General features: G+C 50.8%; 1 protein-coding gene across 1 annotated transcript; it reads left to right on the forward strand.

Annotated features, from left to right (window-relative positions):
• The first annotated feature begins 1,020 nt into the window (after positions 1-1,020).
• Positions 1,021-16,857, forward strand: LOC144727422 (uncharacterized). The gene is made up of 4 exons (XM_078606244.1): positions 1,021-1,518; positions 7,599-7,888; positions 10,160-10,281; positions 14,314-16,857. The coding sequence occupies exons 2-4, from the start codon at positions 7,762-7,764 to the stop codon at positions 15,673-15,675; spliced, it is 1,611 nt and encodes a 536-aa protein (XP_078462370.1). The 5' UTR covers positions 1,021-1,518; positions 7,599-7,761; the 3' UTR covers positions 15,676-16,857.
• Positions 16,858-23,030: the final 6,173 nt, after the last annotated feature.

Genomic DNA, 23,030 nt, shown 5'->3' on the forward strand with positions numbered 1-23,030 from the left:
CCACCACCACCCTTACTCTACCACCACCCTTACTCCACCACCACCACCCTTACTCTACCACCACCCTTACTCCACCACCACCCTTACTCCACCACCACCACCCTTACTCAACCACCACCACCCTTACTCCACCACCACCACCCTTACTCTACCACCACCCTTACTCCACCACCACCCTTACTCCACCACCACCACCACCACCCTTACTCCACCACCACCACCCTTACTCTACCCTTACTCCACCACCACCACCCTTACTCTACCCTTACTCCACCCTTACTCCACCACCACCACCACCCTTACTCCACCACCACCCTTAGTCTACCACCACCCTTACTCCACCACCACCCTTACTCCACCACCACCACCCTTACTCCACCACCACCCTTACTCCACCACCACCCTTACTCCACCACCACCACCCTTATTCTACCACCACCACCCTTACTCCACCACCACCACCCTTACTCTACCACCACCCTTAGTCTACCACCACCCTTACTCCACCACCACCCTTACTCCACCACCACCACCCTTACTCCACCACCACCCTTACTCCACCACCACCCTTACTCCACCACCACCACCCTTACTCTACCACCACCCTTACTCCACCACCACCCTTACTCCACCACCACCACCACCCTTACTCCACCACCACCACCCTTACTCTACCCTTACTCCACCACCACCACCCTTACTCTACCCTTACTCCACCCTTACTCCACCACCACCACCACCCTTACTCCACCACCACCCTTAGTCTACCACCACCCTTACTCCACCACCACCCTTACTCCACCACCACCACCCTTACTCCACCACCACCCTTACTCCACCACCACCCTTACTCCACCACCACCACCCTTACTCTACCACCACCCTTACTCCACCACCACCCTTACTCCACCACCACCATCATCGCGCCGTCCACGCCTCCTCCTCCTCCCACGCGCCGCGTGGAATGCGCGCCCCGCACCCCACACACACACGCGCGCGCGCGCGCACCACTGACACACGGCACGCAGGACACGCTGCTGCTGCTGCCGCCGCCACCACCACCACCACTCGTGTGCTCATGTGCACGGGGCATCAACCCAGAGCTCGCGGCTGTGCTACAGCGCTGCGTGCCCGTTCGCGGGGGTCGGGGGGGGGGGAAACAATTACGACCAATTACCGGGCAGAAACGAACGCGATAGCGCGAGCATCATCAACACTCCAGTGTCGAGGTTCATCTTCGCGTGATAGTGCACCCCCGTTAGTTTTGCGTTGCGCTCATCGCGCTCGCGCACTGATACAGGCGGACAGAATGAGGCGCGGATGAGGGTAGAGCGAGCGGTCGGCGGCGAGTTTTAAGGTTGGGCTGCTGCGATTCATGAGCGAGCGTGCGTGGCTGGCGGTGGTGGTGGGGAGGAGGAGGAGGATCTCCGCTGTCGCCGGGAGAGAGATCGCATCGCCCGTTCGGGGAGAGAGCTGGGACCAGGGCTCAGCCGAGCAAAGGTCTCCGTCGATTCGCCGGTGAGTTCTGAGAGCCGCAGGTGAGACGTGAAGAGAGAGAGAGAGTGGGAGAGGCGTGCCGGGGATGGAGAGAATGGTGGGATGGGGATTGAGCCGGGTGGGTTACGAGTCGCGGTGTTGAGTCCCGGTTGGAGTAAAAAAAAGTGAGCGGCTCCATTGCAGCGTGCAACACGGTTTTGTGTTTGCGTGTAAGTGTGTGTTTGGTAGGTGTGTGTGTAGGTGTGTGAGTGTAAGTGTGTCTAGGTGTGTGACGTGTGTGATGGGTGTAGGTGTGTGTGTGTGGTGTGTGTGTAGGTGTGGGTGTGTGTGTGGTGTGTTTAGGTGTGGGTGTGAGTGTAAGTGTGTGTGTGTAGGTGTGTGGTGTGTGTGTGGTGTGTGTAGGTGTGTGGTGTGTGTGTGGTGTGTGTAAGTGTGTGTGTAGGTGTGTGAGTGTAAGTGTGTGTGTAGGTGTGTGAGTGTAAGTGTGTGTGTAGGTGTGGGTGTGTGTGTTGTGTGTGTCGTGTGTGTGTGGTGTGTGTAGGTGTGGGTGTGTGAATGTTGTGTGTGTGTAGGTGTGTGTGTTGGTGTGTGTGTGTCGTGTGGTAGGTGTGTGTGTAGGTGTGTGTCGTGTGTGGTGTGTGTGGTGTATGTGTGGTGTGTGTGAGTGTTGTGTGTGAGTGTTGTGTGTGTGGTGTGTGTAGGTGTGGATGTGTGGTGTGTGTAGGAGTGTGTGTGTGGTGTGTATGAGTGGTGTGTGTGAGTGTTGTGTGTGAGTGTTGTGTGTGTGGTGTGTGTAGGTGTGGATGTGTGGTGTGTGTAGGAGTGTGTGTATGGTGTGTATGAGTGGTGTGTGTGTGGTGTGTGAGTGTAGGTGTGTGTCGTGTGTATGTGTGTGTGTGTGGTGTGTGTGAGTGTTGTTTGTGAGTGTTGCGTGTGTGTTGTGTGTGTCGTGTGTGTGTAGGTGTGTGTGTGGTGTGTGTGAGTGTTGTGTGTGTCGTGTGTGGTGTGTGTAGGTGTGTGTGTAGAGTGTGTGTAGGTAGTGGGTGTGTGTATGTGGTGTGTGTGAGTAGTGTGTGTGGTGTCAGCATTCATAGGAGCTCGCTAACAGCACTTTCCCTACAGTCTGTCAATATGCACGGGGGACCTTTGCCTTTATTTACATGGGTGTATGTCGAGGCGTTCGTGGACGTGAATATGAGGAACGCAGACACCCAATTTCGATTCCCGGCCACGGCTTTACAGCGCCGCGTGAAATCTGCCTGGCCCTGTGCATCCCCTAGCTCGACTCAACCTTAAATGAGTCGTACCTGGTTCGGTGTGTTAACACCAGCGCTGGGGAGACAAAGGTGTCAGGGCGTGGTGCTGACCACACGACCGACTGATGCACCGTCCCGGCGTGCATTGTACACAGGGCTGTGTACACAGGGCTGTGTACACGTGTGAGTCGTGTACCCCGTGTACCTCTTGTGTCCATTGTTCTCTACGCGACTGCTACGTTGCCAACACGATGGCCAAACACTCAATTCGGCGTACACACGCACAAGCGTGCGTTGGTCTATCGTCTAGATGCGTGTATGTACTTACCCCCCCTTACACGTGCTAGCCTACGCGTAAACACTCATTACCACGGGTCCGCTCGCACGTGTCACCCTTTGTACGCAACTGACGTGTGAAGCCAACGTTGTGGTGGCGTGTGCCTGCAATCATTGGGTCCGACGTAGTGGCACTGCATCTCGCTTTTGGCTGCCACTCCGCCGTTAGTCGCGGCCGCTGGCAATCGTCCCTTCCGAGTTTGCGTGACGTGCCCGAGCACGAGCTCCTACTCTTCTCGAACACGCGGTCGATGTGACGATGTCTGTGACTCGCGTGCACGCGCTCTTCCAATCCACGTCGCTCATCTCCCTCCTGTCTGTCTGTCTGTCGAAGTAAATCCCAAGTTACGCCTTCGAGAGATGCGCGGCCCTTCTCACATTTGCATTTCGTGGTGGAAATGTTTCTGCTGAGACATGTCATCATTTAAAATTGAATGCGTTACAGGCCACTTTCGGACCCCGCTGCTGGATGAATGACGGCCTTCCCACGCAGGGCGAGTTGTGTTGGGGGTGGTGGGGTGGGGTTTGACCATATTTCACCACGCTGATCAGTGCGGGTTGGTGAAAGCGGGGAGCAAAGAGAGTAGAGCACAACAACGACTGATTGGCTTCCGAGATCTGTTTGCATTCTGGTTGATTCGGTCACGGGCGTGTATAGTACAGTACTGTGTTGTGCAATATTGAAAAATGCAGGTACTAGTATTTTTTATCAAATGAAGGTCCCAACTTTTAAGTGTGACAGAGTGCTTAATTTGATTGCACGGCCTCCAAACACACCGGATGCAACATTTTGGCAGCTGATGAACACCTTCACACGGTGTGTAACGTGAAGTGCATATACTAGATGCTGTGGTGGGTATCGTCTGAGTGAGAGCGATGTGGGTCGTGGCAGCGCAGTGCAATGCTAACCTAAGCGAGCCGAGTTTGATTCCCGGCCGCGGCTAGCATCAGTACCGAGTGGCATCTGTACCGGTCCTGACACTCAGTCCACCTTCCCTTCACCTACCTACATTGACCGTTGCGGTGAAGTATGGTCAAACAACTCCCCATCAGTGACAAGGCACAGGGAAGCCGTCTCCAGCAGGGGATTGAGAGAGGGCTGTAACTTCCCTATCAGTAAATTATAACTCTCCAATAATATTCTAAAGTGCAATCGTATAACACGGTGTATAGCCAATTATTGTTTTTGCATATTTGGTGTAGCGTTTCTGGCATTAGATAATTGATTTGGGATTACATTCGCTGGACAGCATAGTTATGGGATGGCTCAAAGTATTATTCCAGTATAGAAAATAGGTTGGTGACAGGCTGACTCTGCAGAGTGTGAGTCTTGCTGTCCTCGTATTTGTGGGGCTACTCTCTAGGCACTCCGCTCTCGAGATAAATAAAATACATCTGAAAAGCAAAAAAAAAGAGTCTAATTTTCCGTTGATCAGCTATGGAAGTTCCATATCGCTATGGCAGGGTGGTGTAATTTTACTGATTACAGAGCCAATGACATCAACAACCGTTGGAGGTACTTTCGTTGCACGATCAATAATTATGATTTATAAGCGGTTTCTTTGGGAGAGACCGCGAAGGGTACAATGTCAATGTTTTTTTTTTAACTCTCACCCTTCACTTATCCGACAACTTGATTTGATTGGCCGTGTTGGGTGCTGGAGGATTATAATTAAAGCGCATAAATATTATACTTACACAATATAACGCCAAAAAAACTGATGGAAATTATAGTAATCACTAATAGTATCCCTAATAGAGGTTTTTTTGGGTTAGATCGCGTAAACATAAATGTGTCGTTAAACACGCCACCACCCAACGCAACCAATTGGTAACATAACGTGCCAATTCGTCACTAGTACAGCACTAACTGGTGTGTTGGAGAGCAAATCCACAACATTTACAATCTGAGTACGACGTTTCGCCAGTAATTACAACCGGCATCATCAGGCGGCAGCCATATTTTCTGGAGAAATCCTCCTGTTCAGTTCCTTAAATAGAGGGATACATGTGACTACGTCACGTGTGATGATGACGTCATTAAACCTGCCAATAGTATCGTCGTCATCATCATCGTGATAAATGTATCACGTGTAATTCACACACTCACGTGCCAATGCGAATCATCCAGCAACACGTCCACAGTTGTGTTCTAGGAGTGGTGGCGCAGCAGTTAGCGGGTTTGCACACGGATGCCGTGAGCCTAACCAATTCGAAGCCTGGCAACCCGGGTTCGATTACCGGCCGTGGCTGAACGTGAGTGGCGTGGTATCTAAACCGGTTCTCGCCTCCACTGCGTGGTGAAGTTTGCTCGTACAATCTTCCTTCAATGGCATGGGGAGGCCATCATCCAGCAGTTGATTTTTAGTATCCTGATACGTTACCGCACTCGATAGGAGCCAATCTAAAGCGGTGAGGGTGACTAAAACTAAACTGCTCAAACGAAACAACTTGTTTTATTTTACCGGGTAAGGCCCCACTGAGCTATGTAGCTCTTTTTAAGAAGCGACCTGGCTCTTAATAATGACAGCTCAACGAAAGTGGCTGACCACGTGGCAATTTATAGCAGACAATTAACTGAGCACACGTTGGCTCTCAATTTGGAGGGATAAACCGGAGGGCACGGAGAAAAATCCAGGCGTCAGGGTCGGGATCGAATCGACGACCTCCTGTATACCAGACGAGGTAGTTAACATCTCCTAGCCACCGTGGCGCGTCTGATGATCCAGCACTCCCTAATTCGCTCCAATCACCCACTCATCGGTGGTTAGTTGCCCTCCTTATCACTCATCTATTGCTACGGCCATGTGAAGTTCGCTCATTAATTAATCCACTCACTATGTGCAACCACCATCGCCACCACCACACTGCAGGTCACAACAACGCACTTCCTCATGCACTCACTCGCCCACTCACTCATCCACTCACCCAGTCACTCGCCCACTAACCCACTCATTCACTCACCCACCTACTCACTCACTCACCCATCCACTCATTCGCTCACCCACTCACTCACTACACCGCAGGTCACAACGCCTCTCTTTCTGTTGCTTCACTCGCACAGCTCCACTTTGCAATTTCCCTGCAATCATTGTCTCTTTTCCTAATGTCTTAAAGCCTTGCGCAATTAAAAGAAGCGAGTGACACTGCTATCTATTGCGACTTCTTTAACAGTGCTGTTTGTGGCTAACCGATGGGCGTTTTGGGCCTGTGCTCAATCATCGCCCTGTTTTTTTTTAAGGGCTGTGAATTTTCATTATTAGAATTTTTACGAACAAATGGAACGACGTTATTTTTTACTGTAAACCCGCTGCAAGCTATTTCTTTAAAATGTATCGAATATAACTCGTTTAAAGTGAAGCCACGTTAAACATAATGCGTTAGACCACGACTAATACAATTGATAGACCCATGATGATAATAACTTTTAACGTATAGAAACAGCTACAAAAATACTTAAAGCACAGGAAATTCATCTTAAATAATGATTAACAAATATTTTTCCAGCCTGGTTTTTAAGGCAGGCACTGAGTTCGTATCACTGTCTCCCTTCCAACAGAACAATGTTCCACAGAAGACACGACAAGCGCTAACATACACATATATATAACATCATTTACCTCCAGCCCTTTGCAAATCTACTGCTAGTGAAACGGCTCCACACGCCATCATCACGATCTTTTGACCATACTTCACCACACTGGTGAGCGCCGTTAGTGAAAGGGGGGTGGTCAGCAGTCGCTCGCCGTTGATGCGAACCATGGCCAGGTCGCTGGGGTCATAGTGCAGGCCGCCGGGGTCATAGTGCAGGTCGTTGGGGTTATAGTTCAGGTCGCCGGGGTCATAGTGCAGATCGTTGGGGTCATAGTTCAGATCACTGGGGTCATAGTGCAGGTCGTTGGGGTCATAGTTCAGATCGCCGGGGTCATAGTGCAGATCGCCGGGGTCATAGTGCAGATCGCCGGGGTCATAGTGCAGGTCGCCAGGGTCATAGTGCAGGTCGTTGGGGTCATAGTTCAGATCGCCGGGGTCATAGTGCAGATCGCCGGGGTCATAGTGCAGGTCGCCAGGGTCATATTGCAGTGCCATAATCATTGGCCCCCGCCTCTTTGCGCAATTCTCAATTTAAAAAAAGAATGGCCATACATAGCTTTGCCGCACTTTTGTGAAGAGTCTTGAGGTTTTGTGAGGTTTTCCTGTATAAGGCGGGGGTGGGGTGGAGGAGGTGGGGTGCATGCATGCAGGATCCGTTCAGCAGTTACTCGGCCACTGATGTTATCCGTGGCTGGATATTGCACTCAGGTCGCCGTGTCAAGAATGTTATCCGTGGCTGGATATTGCACTCAGGTCGCCGTGTCAAGAATGTATTGCGCTCACCGCTGTGCTCGTCTAACAACAACAATACAAATTTGATTAGCATTCACAATGCCGATGCTAAGTACTAATTCTTAAGGCTCATCATTGCCGCCGCTGCTGCTGTTGTTGTTTGTTTTTTGTCGTCCTTCGCAGCTCAAAGCGGGACAAAGGAATCTCGACTTCTTGCTGCCCCGGGCAAGAGACACCAACCCAACCGGCCGCTTGAACCACCACCACCACTCCAACCTCGTGGTCTCCCTACCCCCACACCCTTCCACGCCGTGCCCTCGGGGGTGCGCCCCTAAACCGATGAGGAATGACCCTCGTGCTGCCTGTGAGCGGGGTCGGGGGACTGCCCGCAGAGCCGGCCCCCGCCTGGGAGGCCCCCTCGGAGTTCGGACAGCAGCCGTGCGAGCGAACGTACCCCGACGGCCACACTCCCGGTATGGCCACGTACGGCGCGAATGAAGTTCACCACGCATACACACATACACACGTGAGTCACCTTCTCATCACCCCCCCCTCCTCAACCCCCGACCCTGTAACCCGTGAGTCACACAGGATGTGCGATTTGCGTGCGCGATGATGAGTGCGGTCATTGGGGGGGGTGGTGGTGAGGAATGTGTGGGGGAGCTCGCGTAAGCAGTTGGTGCGCCTACGTATGGTGCGAAAGAAGTTCGACACATATACACACAACATACATACACTGTACTACAATGAACTCTGGCAAACCGGGTGACCTCCTTGGTTTGATTGCCAAAGACAAGGCGACACGAATTATTTAACACACCGCATTGGGTATTATTAAATGACTGAGTCGAGCTAGGGGAGGCCTAGGACGGGGTCAGATATCACTCGCCACTAAGGTCAACTGTGCTGGATTTGTAGAGCAGGGCACCAACCATGATGCACACGTGGACACACACGCCAAATAATTATATTGTTAAACCAGGGTTTGAAATCCCATTGAGATTAAATAAATATTAGGGTTGAGTTTCATATCTAAATATTTCAGGTGTAAAACATTTTTAGCAAAATTGGATATATTCTCCGAATTGTGGATGGTTTACATCGCATAACAATTTAACGTGGCAACAAAAGTGACGTCATCCGATGCCACGTGGCACCACTTTTGGAGGGAAAAGTGTGGACGCGACACACCATGTTAGTGATGTCATTTCCTGCGACGTTCCGTTATCGGATCATTCCGAGAAAAAAAGAAAATAAATTCCAGATAATCCAAAATGTTGGATCTAGGTCTGATTTTCAAATTATTGTTTTTATAAATCCAAAACTTTAAATATTATCACGAATGCAAGGCTTGCACTATAGTAATTTCTTCTTTGATAATGCATCACATCTACCACTAAATCTCTTAGATTCGTTCAGGATGTTTCTTCTTTTCAAAGTAAAGCAGAGTGCCAGGGGAAAGCCCCACACGTCTAAGGGGACAACATTCTCTATATATTAATAAATGTAACCTGCACACATACATATATAGACCACTGATACTTGTAGAAACATCTGGTTACACCAGCCCACAGTGGATTATTGTGTCTGTCCGTCCGTCGTGCAGGGAGGGGCTGGGTGGGGAGGGAAGGGCTGGGTGGGGAGGGGCTGGGTGGGGAGGGTGGGGCTGGGTGGGGAGGGGCTGGTAACCCCGTGGTGCCCTTATAAAACTCAACGTTTAACCTACTCACGCCGGCTTGTGCCCGCCCTCACAGTCGGGCATATTTGCGGAATACACCACGCCGCCGTTGACCCTGGCCACTGACCGAGCAACCCAACGTTCCTACCAGCTCCCTCCGCAGGAATGTGTTTTAACGTTGCAGTGCGAACTCACTACACTATGAACCCGGCTACCTGCATTTGATCGTTAACCATGGCTAGCATCAGTGGAGAATGATATCTGAACCAGTCCTGGGCCTCCCCTTGGCCGACTCAGCCTTAAAATAGTACCTCTTGCGGTGTCAAAATATCAGCACTGGGGAGAGAAAGGCGGTTGGGCGTGATGCTAACCACACCACTCCCTCATGTGCTGATGTTGACCTCAATAGATTAACAGCACTTGCCCCAACGGTCTAAAGGTAATAGGGGATTTGTTTGGATGTGTGCCTGTGTGTGTATGTATTCTGCTTGAATTGTGGGCAGCGGTGGTGTGAACCCGGTGTCCCGCTCACGGCCAACACCAAAATGAGTAGCTGGTGCGGTGTGTAAAAATCGCCACTGGGGAGACAAAGGCGGCCGGGCGTGGTGCTGGCAACCCACCCCCCTCGTGTGCCGTGCTGGCCTTCATAGGTGCTCGCTCACCGCACTTGTCCCAATAGTGTGTTCAGGCTATATGGGGATTTTTTGCCTTTTTAATGTACGCATATCTATGTGCATGTACGAATTGTGTGATGACCCTGTGTATGTGTGTATGTGTGTATCCACGTCTATGCATGCGTACGTATTGTATGATGACCGTGTGTGTGTGTGCACGCATCATTATCCATGTGCGTGTCCACGTCTATGCGTGTGTACGTGTTGTATGACAGTGTATGTGTGTATCCATGTCTACGTGTGTGTACATGCGTGTGTACGTATTGTATGATGACCGTGTGTGTGTGTGTGTACGCATCATTATCCACGCGCGTGTCCACGTCCATGCGTGTGTGTACGTATTTGTACGATGACCCCCCCGTCGTGTGCGGTGTTGGCTGCCCTCTCCGCAGAGTCGGCGTGCGGTGAGCGCGTGGCCGTGCCGCTTCAGGGCGCCACCGAGATCACGACACTCAAGCGGAAGCACCGAGACTGTGCCCACCACGAGGGACACATGCCGAGCTGGTTGCACGGGGTGCGTGCGCTACACAAATAATAACACTGGTCAACAAAAAAAAACTTTTTTCTGGCCTGGACTTTTTCAGGGTGCTGATTCCAGATCTGATCTCAGATTTGCTGGATCACATCTCATTTTTATGCTATCGGCATACCCCATTTTCATTGATTTTACCCGAAATTAACTCTGTCACTTATGATTGCAAGTTGTTGCGAGTCAGTGACTGCTTTAGTGTTAAAATATGGTGCTGTATTTTTAGGATAGTGTGTTTATAATAACATTTTATGTAGATATCCACATTTATTTAATATTTTTCTTCTGCAGTTTTTATTGAAAATGCAATATTTTATATCTCAAAAACCTGATGTGATAGACAAAAACTGATGCCAGATTTGGAATCAGCACCCCAAAATTACCTTAAAACCGTTGGAATACCTTATGCCAGAAAAAGTGTGTTGACCAGTGCAATTTATATGATTATTTTTCTATATATGCATATACGAATATGCGTGAATGTATGCACGGTACGCCATATGGCGCTATGATGGCGAGATGTTGACTACCTCGCCTGGTACGCAGGAGGTCGTGGGGTCGATCCCAACCCTGACGCCTGCAGCAGCAAGAAAAACTACTTTTTTCTAATTTTCTTGCGGTGGATTTCACACCTGATGATGATTGCTTGTGTTGCAGTCGAAACGTCGTGAGAATTTTCATTGTTTTATATTGGCATAATTTTATTATTTCCCTTCTACGTGACTTTACCGAAAAAACCAAGAATATACATAACATACATTTTTACACGTAGGCTTTCGCGACCAATATTATTTATAATGAAGGTTTTTGGGTTACATCGCGTAAGAATAAATGTTTTTGGCTTGATGCTGGATGTAATTACCAGCGAAACGTCAAACTCAAATTGTAAATGTTGTGTATTTACTCGGCAACACACCGGTGGGCTGAAGTAGTAACTAATTGTCTGTGTCGGGTGGTGGAGGGTTACGACACATATTATACTTACGCGATCTAACCCAAAAACATTTATTATGCATAACATACATGCTCACATACCTGGACCCAAGCTGTGACGCTGATCCCACGTGCATGGGAGAATCTACTGCCCCCACAAATTAATATCCAATCACAGGCCAATATTTTCATCCAATCACAGCTCTTTACTTGGTTGCACGTCCCCGTCTCATCCAATCACAGGCGCTCCGTTGGGTCCTTTACAATTCTCACTTCCCCAACCGACCAGTTGATGAAATGTGAAATGAACGCCACTACATTTAGATGTCGTGTAAGCTCAAGAGGTTATAAAGGCTTAAGCGTTACGGTTTAAAGGGTTACGCCAAGGGTTAAGGGTTTGAAGGTTTAAGGTTAGGGTTAAGGTTGGGATTTAGGGTTAGAGGATAGGCTTAGAGTTAAGTGTTAGGATGAGAAGTTTGGGGTTTAGGGGTTATGATGATGGCATGGTATTAGTGTTTAGGGGTCAGGATGATGGGTTAGCGGTTTAGGAGTTAGATGTATGGTTGTGGACATTGTACCTAAGACTGACTGACTTACCGTACATCTGTGGGGACGCAAGTCTCCGTCGAAGTAAATAGTGGTACACACACACACCATGTACATAGTGCAGACATGTACGTACATGCACGTACACACAATTACACCACAATACATACCTGCACAAAGACACATCCCCTGCGGAGCCTACATAGACAATTGGCGTAAGTGCTATTAGCGTCCAACCTATAAACGCTGGCACGGCACACACGAGGGGCAGTGTGGCCATAACTACGGGCATCCGCGTTCGTCTCCCCCGTGCTGCTGTATTACACACTGCACCAGTCACTCCGTTATAGGGGAGGCCCAGCACAGTTCAGACAATCACCACTGATGTTGTTCGCCTTGGCCGAGATTTGAAGCCGGGTCTGGTGAGTTTGTCACGCAGTGCGACGAACTCACCAGCTAAACACGCGCATACTTACAGACATCCATGCACATGCATATACACATATATGTAGCGTACAAGCTCCCCTGTATAGCCAGACAGACCGTCGGTGTCAGGGCTGTTAGCCGGCACCTATTAATGCTGCCAAGTCGCACGAGGTGGAGAGGGGGGTGATCAGACCCACGCCCCACCATCTTTGTCTCCCCAGTGTTCATTTTTCCGTACTGCACCGGGCACTCATTTTCAACCGAGTCGACCTATACATACATTAAAGCACACACACACACACGCGGTGCAGTGCCTACAAAGACAGACACGCGCACATAGGGGTAACCAAAATAACCCACTTCCTCGTATTCAAGCGAATATTTTTCACCAGTTAACGGCGGGCAGGGGAGAATTGAGGGTGGGGTGGGGGGCTTCATTTATTTAAATTTGTCCGCCTGTCTACGGTCCCACCGCCGTCGTGTCTCGTACACGAGGTATCCACAATGCACCGCGACACCGAGGGACGGAATTACGCGCACACAGAAGTTAACCGTGCGGAGCATCGCACCGTGGGGGGTTCACAATTTTCTCGGGGGTGGGCTAGAACCCCCCCCTCCCCCCATCCGCTGAATGGCCAGGGATAGGATTGCGTGCGTTATCGGGGTAGTGGTGGAGGCACCCATCTCTCTCCGACGCGTCCGTCTCCCAAACCCACCCCCCCTCCTCCCCGCCTGTCTGTCCTCCGCCGGCTCTTAAGAAAATAAATGCGCGTTGCATGGTAATGCCTCCGTGGTGCCACGCGTGTCGCGTTAAGCAGATGCCTATGCAGAATTCCGTTTTTGGGGCCTTCCTTCCTTCCATTCACCCTCCTCCTCCCTCCTCCTCTTACCGCACCACTTTTAATTTTAAACTCCTAGTGAGATGACAGAAGGGATGTCGACGATGTCGTGCGGATGAGAGAGAGAGAGAGAGAAAGGGGGAGAGAGGCGTCGATGAGAGGTGTGCGGTGAGATGAGAGAAGGGATGTGCGGACGAGATAGAGATGACAGAGACTAATTGGCTTTTTATGTTAATTAGCGCGCGTTAATTTATTTATTGGGGATTTGCATTTGAGCCGATGTTTGGGTCACCCGTATTTTCTTCACCAATTCCCGGGGCCCCTTGAGCTGCTAGGGGCCCTGAGCTCTCGCGTGCCTGGTTGGTTTATACCGAAGACAAAGATTCCCCCCACTCCCGTATAGCCTGTGTACACTGTTGGGTCAAGTGCTGTTTCCCTGCGTGGTGTGACCCGCACCTCTCTCCACCTTTGTCTCCCCGGTGCCGGCGTTCGCAACCGATAACAGCTCTTTAATTTATCTGATTTAACAACCGTGTTTAATTCATGCAGTGTTTTATATTTCGCACGTAACGTGGCCCGCTCAGCTCTCAATTTAGATTGTCTTTTTTTTCCTTGCCGTGTTTAGTCTTGAATCCTTTCTTTTCAATTTGGTGACCCAGGAGGTCACACAGCTGAGACTGTCCTGGTCTCAGCATGACATCGACGATGGTGTTGATGATAATAATAACGAGCATCCTTATTTGCGATCACGATTGATGATGATGATCACACCGCTAAGATGAAGATGATGATGATGACAGCTCTCATTGTTGATACTCGAGATGATAATGACGGGGGTGATTGTAATATTAATAATAAAGATAACGTCAACAAGTAGGGTGTTGGTGTTGCTGATGATTTCCGTTCCGCTTGGTCACCCAGTAAATCTCCACCAAGTCCACGACTCGAGTTTTCAGGAGATTCCTGCCAAGTGTTCGGGGCACGAAGCTTTGCCGTGTCGAGATTCCAACCCAGAAAATTTGCCGGCAATTAATGAGACGACTACGCAAACAGTTGCCTGCAATGCAGAGGTCGCAAACGGGTTTTGTTTCCTTACCCGTACCTGTACCCGGCCGCACCAGGGTCGCAAACGGCTACCCGTACCCGGCCGGGTACGGGTAGCCGGGTATCGGGTAGGGTACAGGTATCGGGTACCCGGTTGCGACCTCTGCTGCAATGACGACCGCCAAACTAACAACGATGCCTTCGACTCTACCCCCCCCCCCCCATCCAGGGCCTGTGCGTGCCTGAGGAGCGCCTGCGCCTGCACAACCTCTCCATGCGCAAGCTGCAGCTGCTCGATGACCCCGAGGCGCTGCTCCGCCGCTCCGTTCTCATCAACAACCTCGTGAGACGTCTCCGCCTGGGCGCCGCCGCCGCCGCCGCCGCCGCCGCCACCGCCGCCGCCTCCTGCTTCCCGCCTCCCTCGCCGGCCCAGGGCTGGCCGGCGCCCGCCGCTGGGCCCTTTGCCGGCGGCTGGGAGTCGGCCTGCCTGGGGCCCTGGGGGCCCGGTCCCTGGACGTCGCAGGTGCCCGAGGCCCACTACCACTACCCCGAGGCCCCGGGGGGTCTCGCCGTGTCGAGCAAGAGGCCCCGCGTGGAGGACGGGCCGGACGGGGCGGTCGGCGGCGGCGACGGGGAGGAAGACGCAGAAGAGGACGAGGAAGAGGAGGAGGTAGAAGAGGAAGAGGATGAGGAGGAGGATGAGGAGGAGGAGGAGGATGAGGAGGAGGAGGATGAGGAGGAGGAGGGCGGGGAAGGCGGTAGCATTTCGACATCCCGAGCGCAGCACCACCAACAACACCCACAGCATCAGCATCATCAACCTCATCAGCATCACCATCCTCCGCACATGCGCTTTTACCCGGTGCTCAATGCGTGCGGTGGCGGAGGAGGTGGAGGCGGACACTGCCCGGCTGCCAATCAGAACCACTACCATTACCATCACCACCATCACCACCACCATCACCACCACCATTACCAGCAGCAGCAGCAAGGGCGAGGCAGCCTCGCGGACACGGCGCTGGAGGACGGAGCGGGAGTTTACAGCGGCGCGAGCGTCGTTCCCGTGACGAATCACGGCTACGGGACGTGCGCTCCCTACACGGGGTGCGGATTCCCACTCATGTCCACACAACAGCAGCAGCAGCATCATCATCAGCAACATCATCACCAGCAGCAGCAACATCATCATCAGCAGCATCACCAGCAGCAACAGCATCATCATCATCAGCAGCAGCTGCCGCAACAGCAGGATGAACTTCGACTACAGGGTTTAGAGCATCAGTCCCGAGATAACCATCCGCATCATCATCACCACCATCCGGATCATCATCATCATCATCAGCAGCAGCAGCAGAATAACAACAATCATCATCAGCACCACCATCATCAAGATGTCCGCAGGCACCTCCGTGCTTACGCACAGCCGTCGACGCGGTGCGCTCAGGAACAGCACAGCGATGTGTGGCGCCGCGATTGCGTCCTTGACTGCTCCCGTGACGGGCAGGCGGCGGCGGCAGCGGTGGCGGCGGTGGCGGAGGAGGAGGAGGAGCCGCGCCGCTCGTTGGCGCAAGCTCCCGACCCGCGCCAGTGACGTGCAGGGCGACGGTCACGGAACGACGTCCGCGTCCGTTGCCCCTTGCACGCCGCGCGGCGCTGCGAGCCGAGGTAGAGGATCGCGAGTTTGATTCCCGGCCACGTGGCCACGTGTCATCGTCACATGACGTCGTCGAGGAATGAGCGGCGCCGGCGGCGGCGCAGCGGGGTTTTTTGCACACTGCTCCGCTGCTGCTGCTGCGAACACGGCGACCGGAGACTGATTGCGGGTCACAGGGTGACGTCGGTGGCGGGCGATGCCTGCACTGGTTCCTGCGCAGCGCCACCCCTGCACTGACCAGCGTGGGGAAGTATGGTCAAGTAACCCCCACGACCGACGCGGCGTGGGGAGGCCTTCGTCCAGCAGTGGATTGAGAAAAGGGCTCTTAATCAGTCCGTGTTTTCTATCTTTCACAGGGGACACATCACCAGCAATGGTTAAGGGATCATGTTAGTTGGCGGTCCTGAGCATAGCGGGCGGGTAATTCCACATTCCCATGGCGGGCCTCGGTCTCTCCGTGAGACGACCACCGTTTACATCCTGCAAAGTGGTACTCGTTTTATCAACCCCTACGGAATGATAGGCTGAGTCGACCCCTCGACTGGTCAATTGAAGTGGCAGCTTTCTGAACGCTGTGTCCAAACTGCATTTCTATGCTAATTCCATTTACATATTGCATACGTGTACATACTGTACAGACACATCAGTATAGACACATCAGTATAGACACATCAGAATAAATATCCGTTGATGGTGTCACGGCCGAATATCGCACCGGACTTGCAATCCAGAGGCCACCGTTTGAACTCGATCTCCAGGCGCGGCAGCTGCAACGATGTTGCAAGTTTCTTACATCCCCTTTCCCCGCCTCTGTCCACCCATCAGTATGGGGCGGGTCGGACCGCACCGAGTCGACCGATGGGTCGCTTGTGGTGGGGTGAAGTGTGGGTTCTCGTGCCAATGTCGAGACGGTCTGGCCAGCGTGGAAGAGAAGACCAAGTGACCCTCTTGATTGGAGCACCGGCTCTTCTTGCCAGCGGTGTGACGCGAGCAGGCAGTTGCGGGGCTGCGCCTTCATCTGTAGACACCCGGTGTCACGTGCGCGGTTTAGCACCACGCGAATGGCACTGCGGCAGAGGCAGGGGGTGGACTACCCCCAGACCGCAGAGGGTACCTTGAACAGGGTTGGGTTGGGGGGGGGTGCGGGGGGTGGGGGAGTATCCTGCCCCCGTACGTATCCAAGGCACGTGGCACTCAAAGTGGCGAGCGGTGACCGTCCACTGCACGTGCTCGCCGTCGTCCTCTGCCTACGGGGGTGGGGGGTGGGGACGTGGGTCACGTGGCGGCCGAGGCTGTTCCCTGTGGACGTCACCGTCCGTGGCAGAGGTCGCAAACGGGTTTTGATTCCTTACCCGTACCCGTACCCGGCCGCACCAGGGTCGCAAACGGGTACCCGTACCCGGCCGTACCCGTACTCTACCGGTACCTGGTAAGCAAGTCACTCGGGTACAGGTAGGGTACGGGTATCGGGTACCTGATTGCGACCTCTGGGATGAAGCCATGTTGCAGGCACGGGTGGGTTGATTCTAGGAACTTGAATTGTGAGAAAAGACAAGACGTTGAGAAATGAGTGACAAACGGTGACTCAGCAGTGACTCACGATCTACCCGTACCCGGCCGCACCAGGGTCGCAAACGGGTACCCGTACCCGCCCGGGTACGGGTAGCCGGGTATCGGGTAGGGTACGGGTATCGGGTACCCGGTTGCGACCTCTGGTCCGTGGGCAGAATCGCCGTCGGTCACGGCGGGCTCCACGGTGCAGTCGCGTGCCCTTGACGCGCGCACATTCTAACGGCTGCTTTGATTGAGTTCGACGTCAATGCAGAATGGGGGAAATCTTTGTTTTTGGACCGGAGGAAAAATCCGATGAGCTAAGAAGCTATTTTCTTTTGCTTGTTCCACGCCCACGCGTCCAGTATGGGGCGGGTCAGCGGGTTATAGAACGGTTAAACAATGGTAAGCAAGTCACTCAATATAAATAAGTGATACATAATTTCATTGCGGTAGTGGTATCGATGGAATTGTGACTTCGATTCATTAAAAAAAAAACTTTTTTTTTCTTTGTTAAATATATAAAAAAATAATTCAGGTGCATTGTAGCGCCTCTAGTGGCTGCAGGGTTCACGCAAACGTGCAAGGGATATGCATGGTGGCCCAAAAGTTAGGATACGTAGGGCTATTATATTTAATGAAACAAATCACGTAGGGTTATTGAATGTATTGTAATACATGTTCAAACTGACTTCCATTAACATGAATACACCATGCATGAATTCACGTTTGAAATTCATTTAGGATGTATTTTTTTTAAGATTACAAGTTGTAATCTTTAACTTGTAATCTTTGAGCATTCGTCAATTCTGTTTCGTCTCAATTAATTCAGGGTTCTTGGTTCAGTTTTGTAAATGTCATCTGAAAAGTAGGAACAAAAATGGATATTAATGGTGCGAAAAAATAAAATATTAGCTTAAAGAAGAGACAATTGAAATGTTTTAATGCTCGCGTTAAAATAAATGAGATAACCCTATGTGTCCTGACTTTTGGGCCATCCCGTATTAAAACGCGCCTCGAGAATGATCGATTCATGTGGTGGATCGATTAATCTTAAATGCGTTAGATGCTCGGTCCGTGGGGTCTATGTGCACAACTTATTCAGCCGAGATGTTTACGATTTTTTTTATTTCATTATCATCAGCAGAATTTCTGTCAATAGCTTTTCATATTTTGATGAGAATCTCGAGACACGAAAAATAACAACAATATTGTTATTATTGTTTTAATATTGGAAAATTTTAAATTGTTATATAAATGGGGAATTAAAAAAAAACATGTAGGTCGTTTTTGACCTGAAAAGTTTCGAGAATTTTTTTAAATATTCCGCGTGTGTCTGTACTGGGGGAGACAAAAACGGCCGGGCGTGGTACTGGCTACACCACCCCTCCATCTGCCGTGCTGGACCTTAATAGGTGCTCGCTAACAGGCACTTGCCTCAACAGGCTGTTAAAGGCTATGTTGGAGGAGAGGGGGGGGAATCTGTGTCTTTGAAGCACTGCGCTATGAATCGGGCCGCCTGAGTTCGATTCTCGCCCATGACGAGATGTCGCATCTCGTTTGGCAACGCTGTGTCGTACGTACATTCTTGCGGTGTGCTAACATATCCACTGGGGAGACAAAGGCGGCCGGGCGTGTTGCTGGCTACACCACCCTCGGCCCACACAAGTCCCCGTCTCCTCGTGTGCCGTAGCCGTGTCACGTGGTAGATCTTCCCCGTCCCGGCCTTAATGGGTGCTCGCTAACGGCACTTGCCCCAACAGTCTAAAAGGCTACCCGGGGTATCTTTGTTTAGTGTGTGTGTGTAGCGGTATTGTGGTGGTTCCCTTGCTGCACTGCAAACTCGAAAACCAGGGTTCGATTCCTGGCCACGCATATACCCCAGACGTAGCCCGTGCCTCAACTAGGTCTACTCAGCCTAAAAATGAGCGGTGGCCAATATCAGCACAGGGAAGACAAAGGCGGCCGGGCATGCATGGTCCTGGCCACACCATCCCCTTCAGAAACGTGACCGTGGCCGGCCTTAATGGGTGCTCGCAAACAGCACTTGCCCCGATAGTCTAAAAGACTACCTTGGGTGTCTTTGTAATACGCAGGCTACAGTGCATACTATACAATGCAGATAAGCCGAATGCTTCATGTAGCTGCATATAAATTGTATTAATAAGGTGACGTTTCGTGGCGATGACCCTTCTCCACGTTTTTTTTCCTTTTCAGCCTGAGCTTCAACAGCACTGCCCCACGCAGTGCCTGCAATTGTATACTGTATTTATCACAGTAATGTGTACAAAACGTGTATATACTGTACATAAAACAATACAAAGGGGGGAGAGGGGGGGTCGCATTTTGTAAAGACTCTACCTTGTAAGAAAGGTCATGGAACCCGAGGAGCTCTCGCGTCTTGAAATAAAAGGACGTGTATTGATACACACTCGGGTGTGCGTGCTTACTCACTCGCGGCAGATGCGGGCAGTGGATCGCTGCGCAGAGACAAACCGTGGAACGTCAAAAAACGTGTGTACGCCGTCTTTCCCCCAGCATCACCTCCTCCTCCGATGAGCACGACTGGGCAGTGTCGGGTGAAGCTAGTGCGAGGCCTGGAGCATTTGTTATAAAGGGGCCCTAAAACAAATATTAAAACACACATTTTTTTACTTGCATGGTAAAGTAATTGTATTTTTTCACTTTTTTTATCCAGCCAGATAATGACAAATCGCTAAACTTAAACACCCAGCCGTTCTATAAAAGTCGAAAGCAGTATAGTACTATAGTAATAGAGCAAGTGCAGAATCACTGAACCGGAATTGATAGCTTGAAAGCATTTAGCGCGGGGCCCTTGAAAGTACAGGGCCCGTAGCTACTACACGTGTAGCTGCTACACGTGTAGCTACTACACGTGTAGCTACTATACGTGTAGCTACTACACGTGTAGCTACTACACGTGTAGCTACTACACGTGCAGCTACTACACGTGTAGCTACTACACGTGCAGCTACTACACGTGTAGCTACTACACGTGTAGCTACTTGTGCTACGAGGAACTTGTGCTACGAGGATCATCCGGCACTGCGGTTGCGAAAGAAGTGAAACATGGGCACTCAACAGGCTCAATGAGCCATTCACAGATACGACGTGAATGGCGACGATTCATCGGTGCCCGCTACTCCTGGCACCATCATCTGGCTCATCAACCACCTCCGATGTAAAATCACGGCTGTGATTCTGACATCTATACAAACTCACACTGAGACCCGTAGACTCACACAGAGATCATACAGATTTACACTGAGACCCATAGACTCACACAAAGATCCATAGACTCACACTGAGACCCGTAGACTCACACAGAGATCATACAGATTTACACTGAGACCCATAGACTCACACAAAGATCCATAGACTCACACTGAGACCCGTAGACTCACACAGAGATCATACAGATTTACACTGAGACCCATAGACTCACACAAAGATCCATAGACTCACACAGAGATCCATAGACTCACACAGAGACCCATAGACTCACACAGAGATCATTTAGATTCACACAGAGACCCATAGACTCACACAGATCTATACAATTTCACACCGAGATTCATAGACTCACACAGAAATCATACAGATTCAGACTGAGACCCATAGGCTCACACAAAGATCTATAGAGATTCAAACTGAGACTCAAAGACTCACACAAAGATCATACAGATTCACATTGAGACCCATAGACTCACAGAGAGATCTATAAAGACTCACACATAGGCCCCTAGACTCGCACAGAGGCTTATACGAAGGAGGAGGCATCATCACCGGAGCGACGGTCCACTATTCCCGCTCCTCACGACGCAATCATCTGGCTCATCACCCACCTCGATATAAAATGACAGCTGTTGCTCTCCGTCGATATCGCCCACACGATGAAGCGTGCGTGTGTTTTACAAAATCAGTGTCGGAGAAGTTGGGGGTGGGGGAGAGAGGGGTTTAGGGGGTGACGTTACTGGAAGAAAGAAACAGAAACATACGACGCGCAGAGTACGCACATCCACACGTGTACCCGGGGCAATTATTCGCGAAGGTGGATACGGGATGGACGTGAATTATTATCAAATAAAGCAGGCGACAGCAGGACAGGAAGGCTTGACTTGCGTGCTCCTGTCCAACCGACTTGAATCGATCACATCAACAAAGCACGTTTTCAATCGGTACACAGTCTCTCCCGGCCGTGGCAAATACAGAAGGCGAGGCGACTGGCAAAAAAGTAAACACGGAGGGGGCAATCGAAAGAGGCGCGCGGGGAGAGAGGCGACGGGGAGGAGTGCGGCACGCGTGGGATGCCACTGGGCGACACGGACGGCGAACTCACGGATCGGGGGACAAAGACAAAGACCCCCCGTGTAGCCTTAGCAGGCTGTTGGGGCAAGTGCAGTTCGCGAGCACCTACGAAGGCCGGCACTGTGGCACGCGAGGGGGTGGGTGGCCAGCACCACGCCCGGCCGCCTTTGTCTCCCTCGCGGCAATGTTTCCACACCGCACCAAGTAGCCGACTCGTTGAAGGATGAGGCGACTGTCCCCCGCCCACACCTCCGATTAGCACGGTTGGCTACGTACGGTGTGAAAGAAGTTCAACATACACACACAACATACGTACACACACACAACATACGTACGCACCAAACGAACAATCACACAACATACATGCGCCCCGATCGGACGACCAACCGGATGAGATGGAGCGGCTGAGATTGGTTCTTTCGGTAAAGTCACGTAGGTAAAAAATGAATTTTAAATTAATAAAATAATTAAATGATTTTCAAATTAATGAAAATATTATAATAATAAAATATTACTTTTTTATTATTTTACTTTTATTAATTAAACATTTATTTTTTACCTACGTGACTTTACCGCTAAAACGACGAGTATGAAACCTTGCAGTCACGAAAGCTTCAAATCTAGAATTGGTTCTTGTGTGTGTGATAGGTCGTGGCACGGCAAGTCTGTTTAAAAGACGCCTTCATCCAGCAGGGGATAGATCACGGCTGCTGCGGCTGCTGATGATGATTCTGATGGTTTGAGTTTATTTAATTTCACGGAAAATCACGCCGCTCCATTCACACCCCCCCCCCCCGCTTATTTTACAAGGGGGGATAAGTGCTGCCGCGTAAACGCAGCAGCAGCAGTAGCAACAAAAACAACAACAACAACAACAACAAAACAAGCGACAAAACAAGAATCAGTTGTGCAGAGAACTGCAGCGTGGTCCTTAATGAGTATTGCACAACTAGCAAGCAAGGTGCAGGTAGTTAACGGTCGTGAACTAAACACGCGCCAATTAACAAACGAAACACTGAGTGCGAGTTTAATGAGAGCTAGAGGCGTCAGATTGACAACAAAAATCGAGGTTACAGGTGCAAGTAAGCGCTTTGTTTTAGTGGAACAGTCACGGAAACACGTGTGATTACAAACATCATATAACACACACACACAGTGTGATTACAAACATCATATAACACACACAGTGTGATTACATACATCATATAACACACACACACACAGTGTGATTATAAACATCATATAACACACACACACACGTGTGGCAACAAGAGGCGTGCCAGAATGTCTTTAGAAGTTCTTATTTACGTAGGTTGCGCATGTACACGTGTGTGTGTGTATACACGTGTGTGTGTGTATACACGTGTGTGTGTGTGTATACACGTGTGTGTGTGTGTATACACGTGTGTGTG

The sequence above is a fragment of the Lampetra planeri genome, chromosome 25 (genome assembly GCF_965212315.1).
Source record: "Lampetra planeri chromosome 25, kcLamPlan1.2.h2, whole genome shotgun sequence".
In the NCBI taxonomy this organism is placed as follows: domain Eukaryota; kingdom Metazoa; phylum Chordata; class Hyperoartia; order Petromyzontiformes; family Petromyzontidae; genus Lampetra; species Lampetra planeri.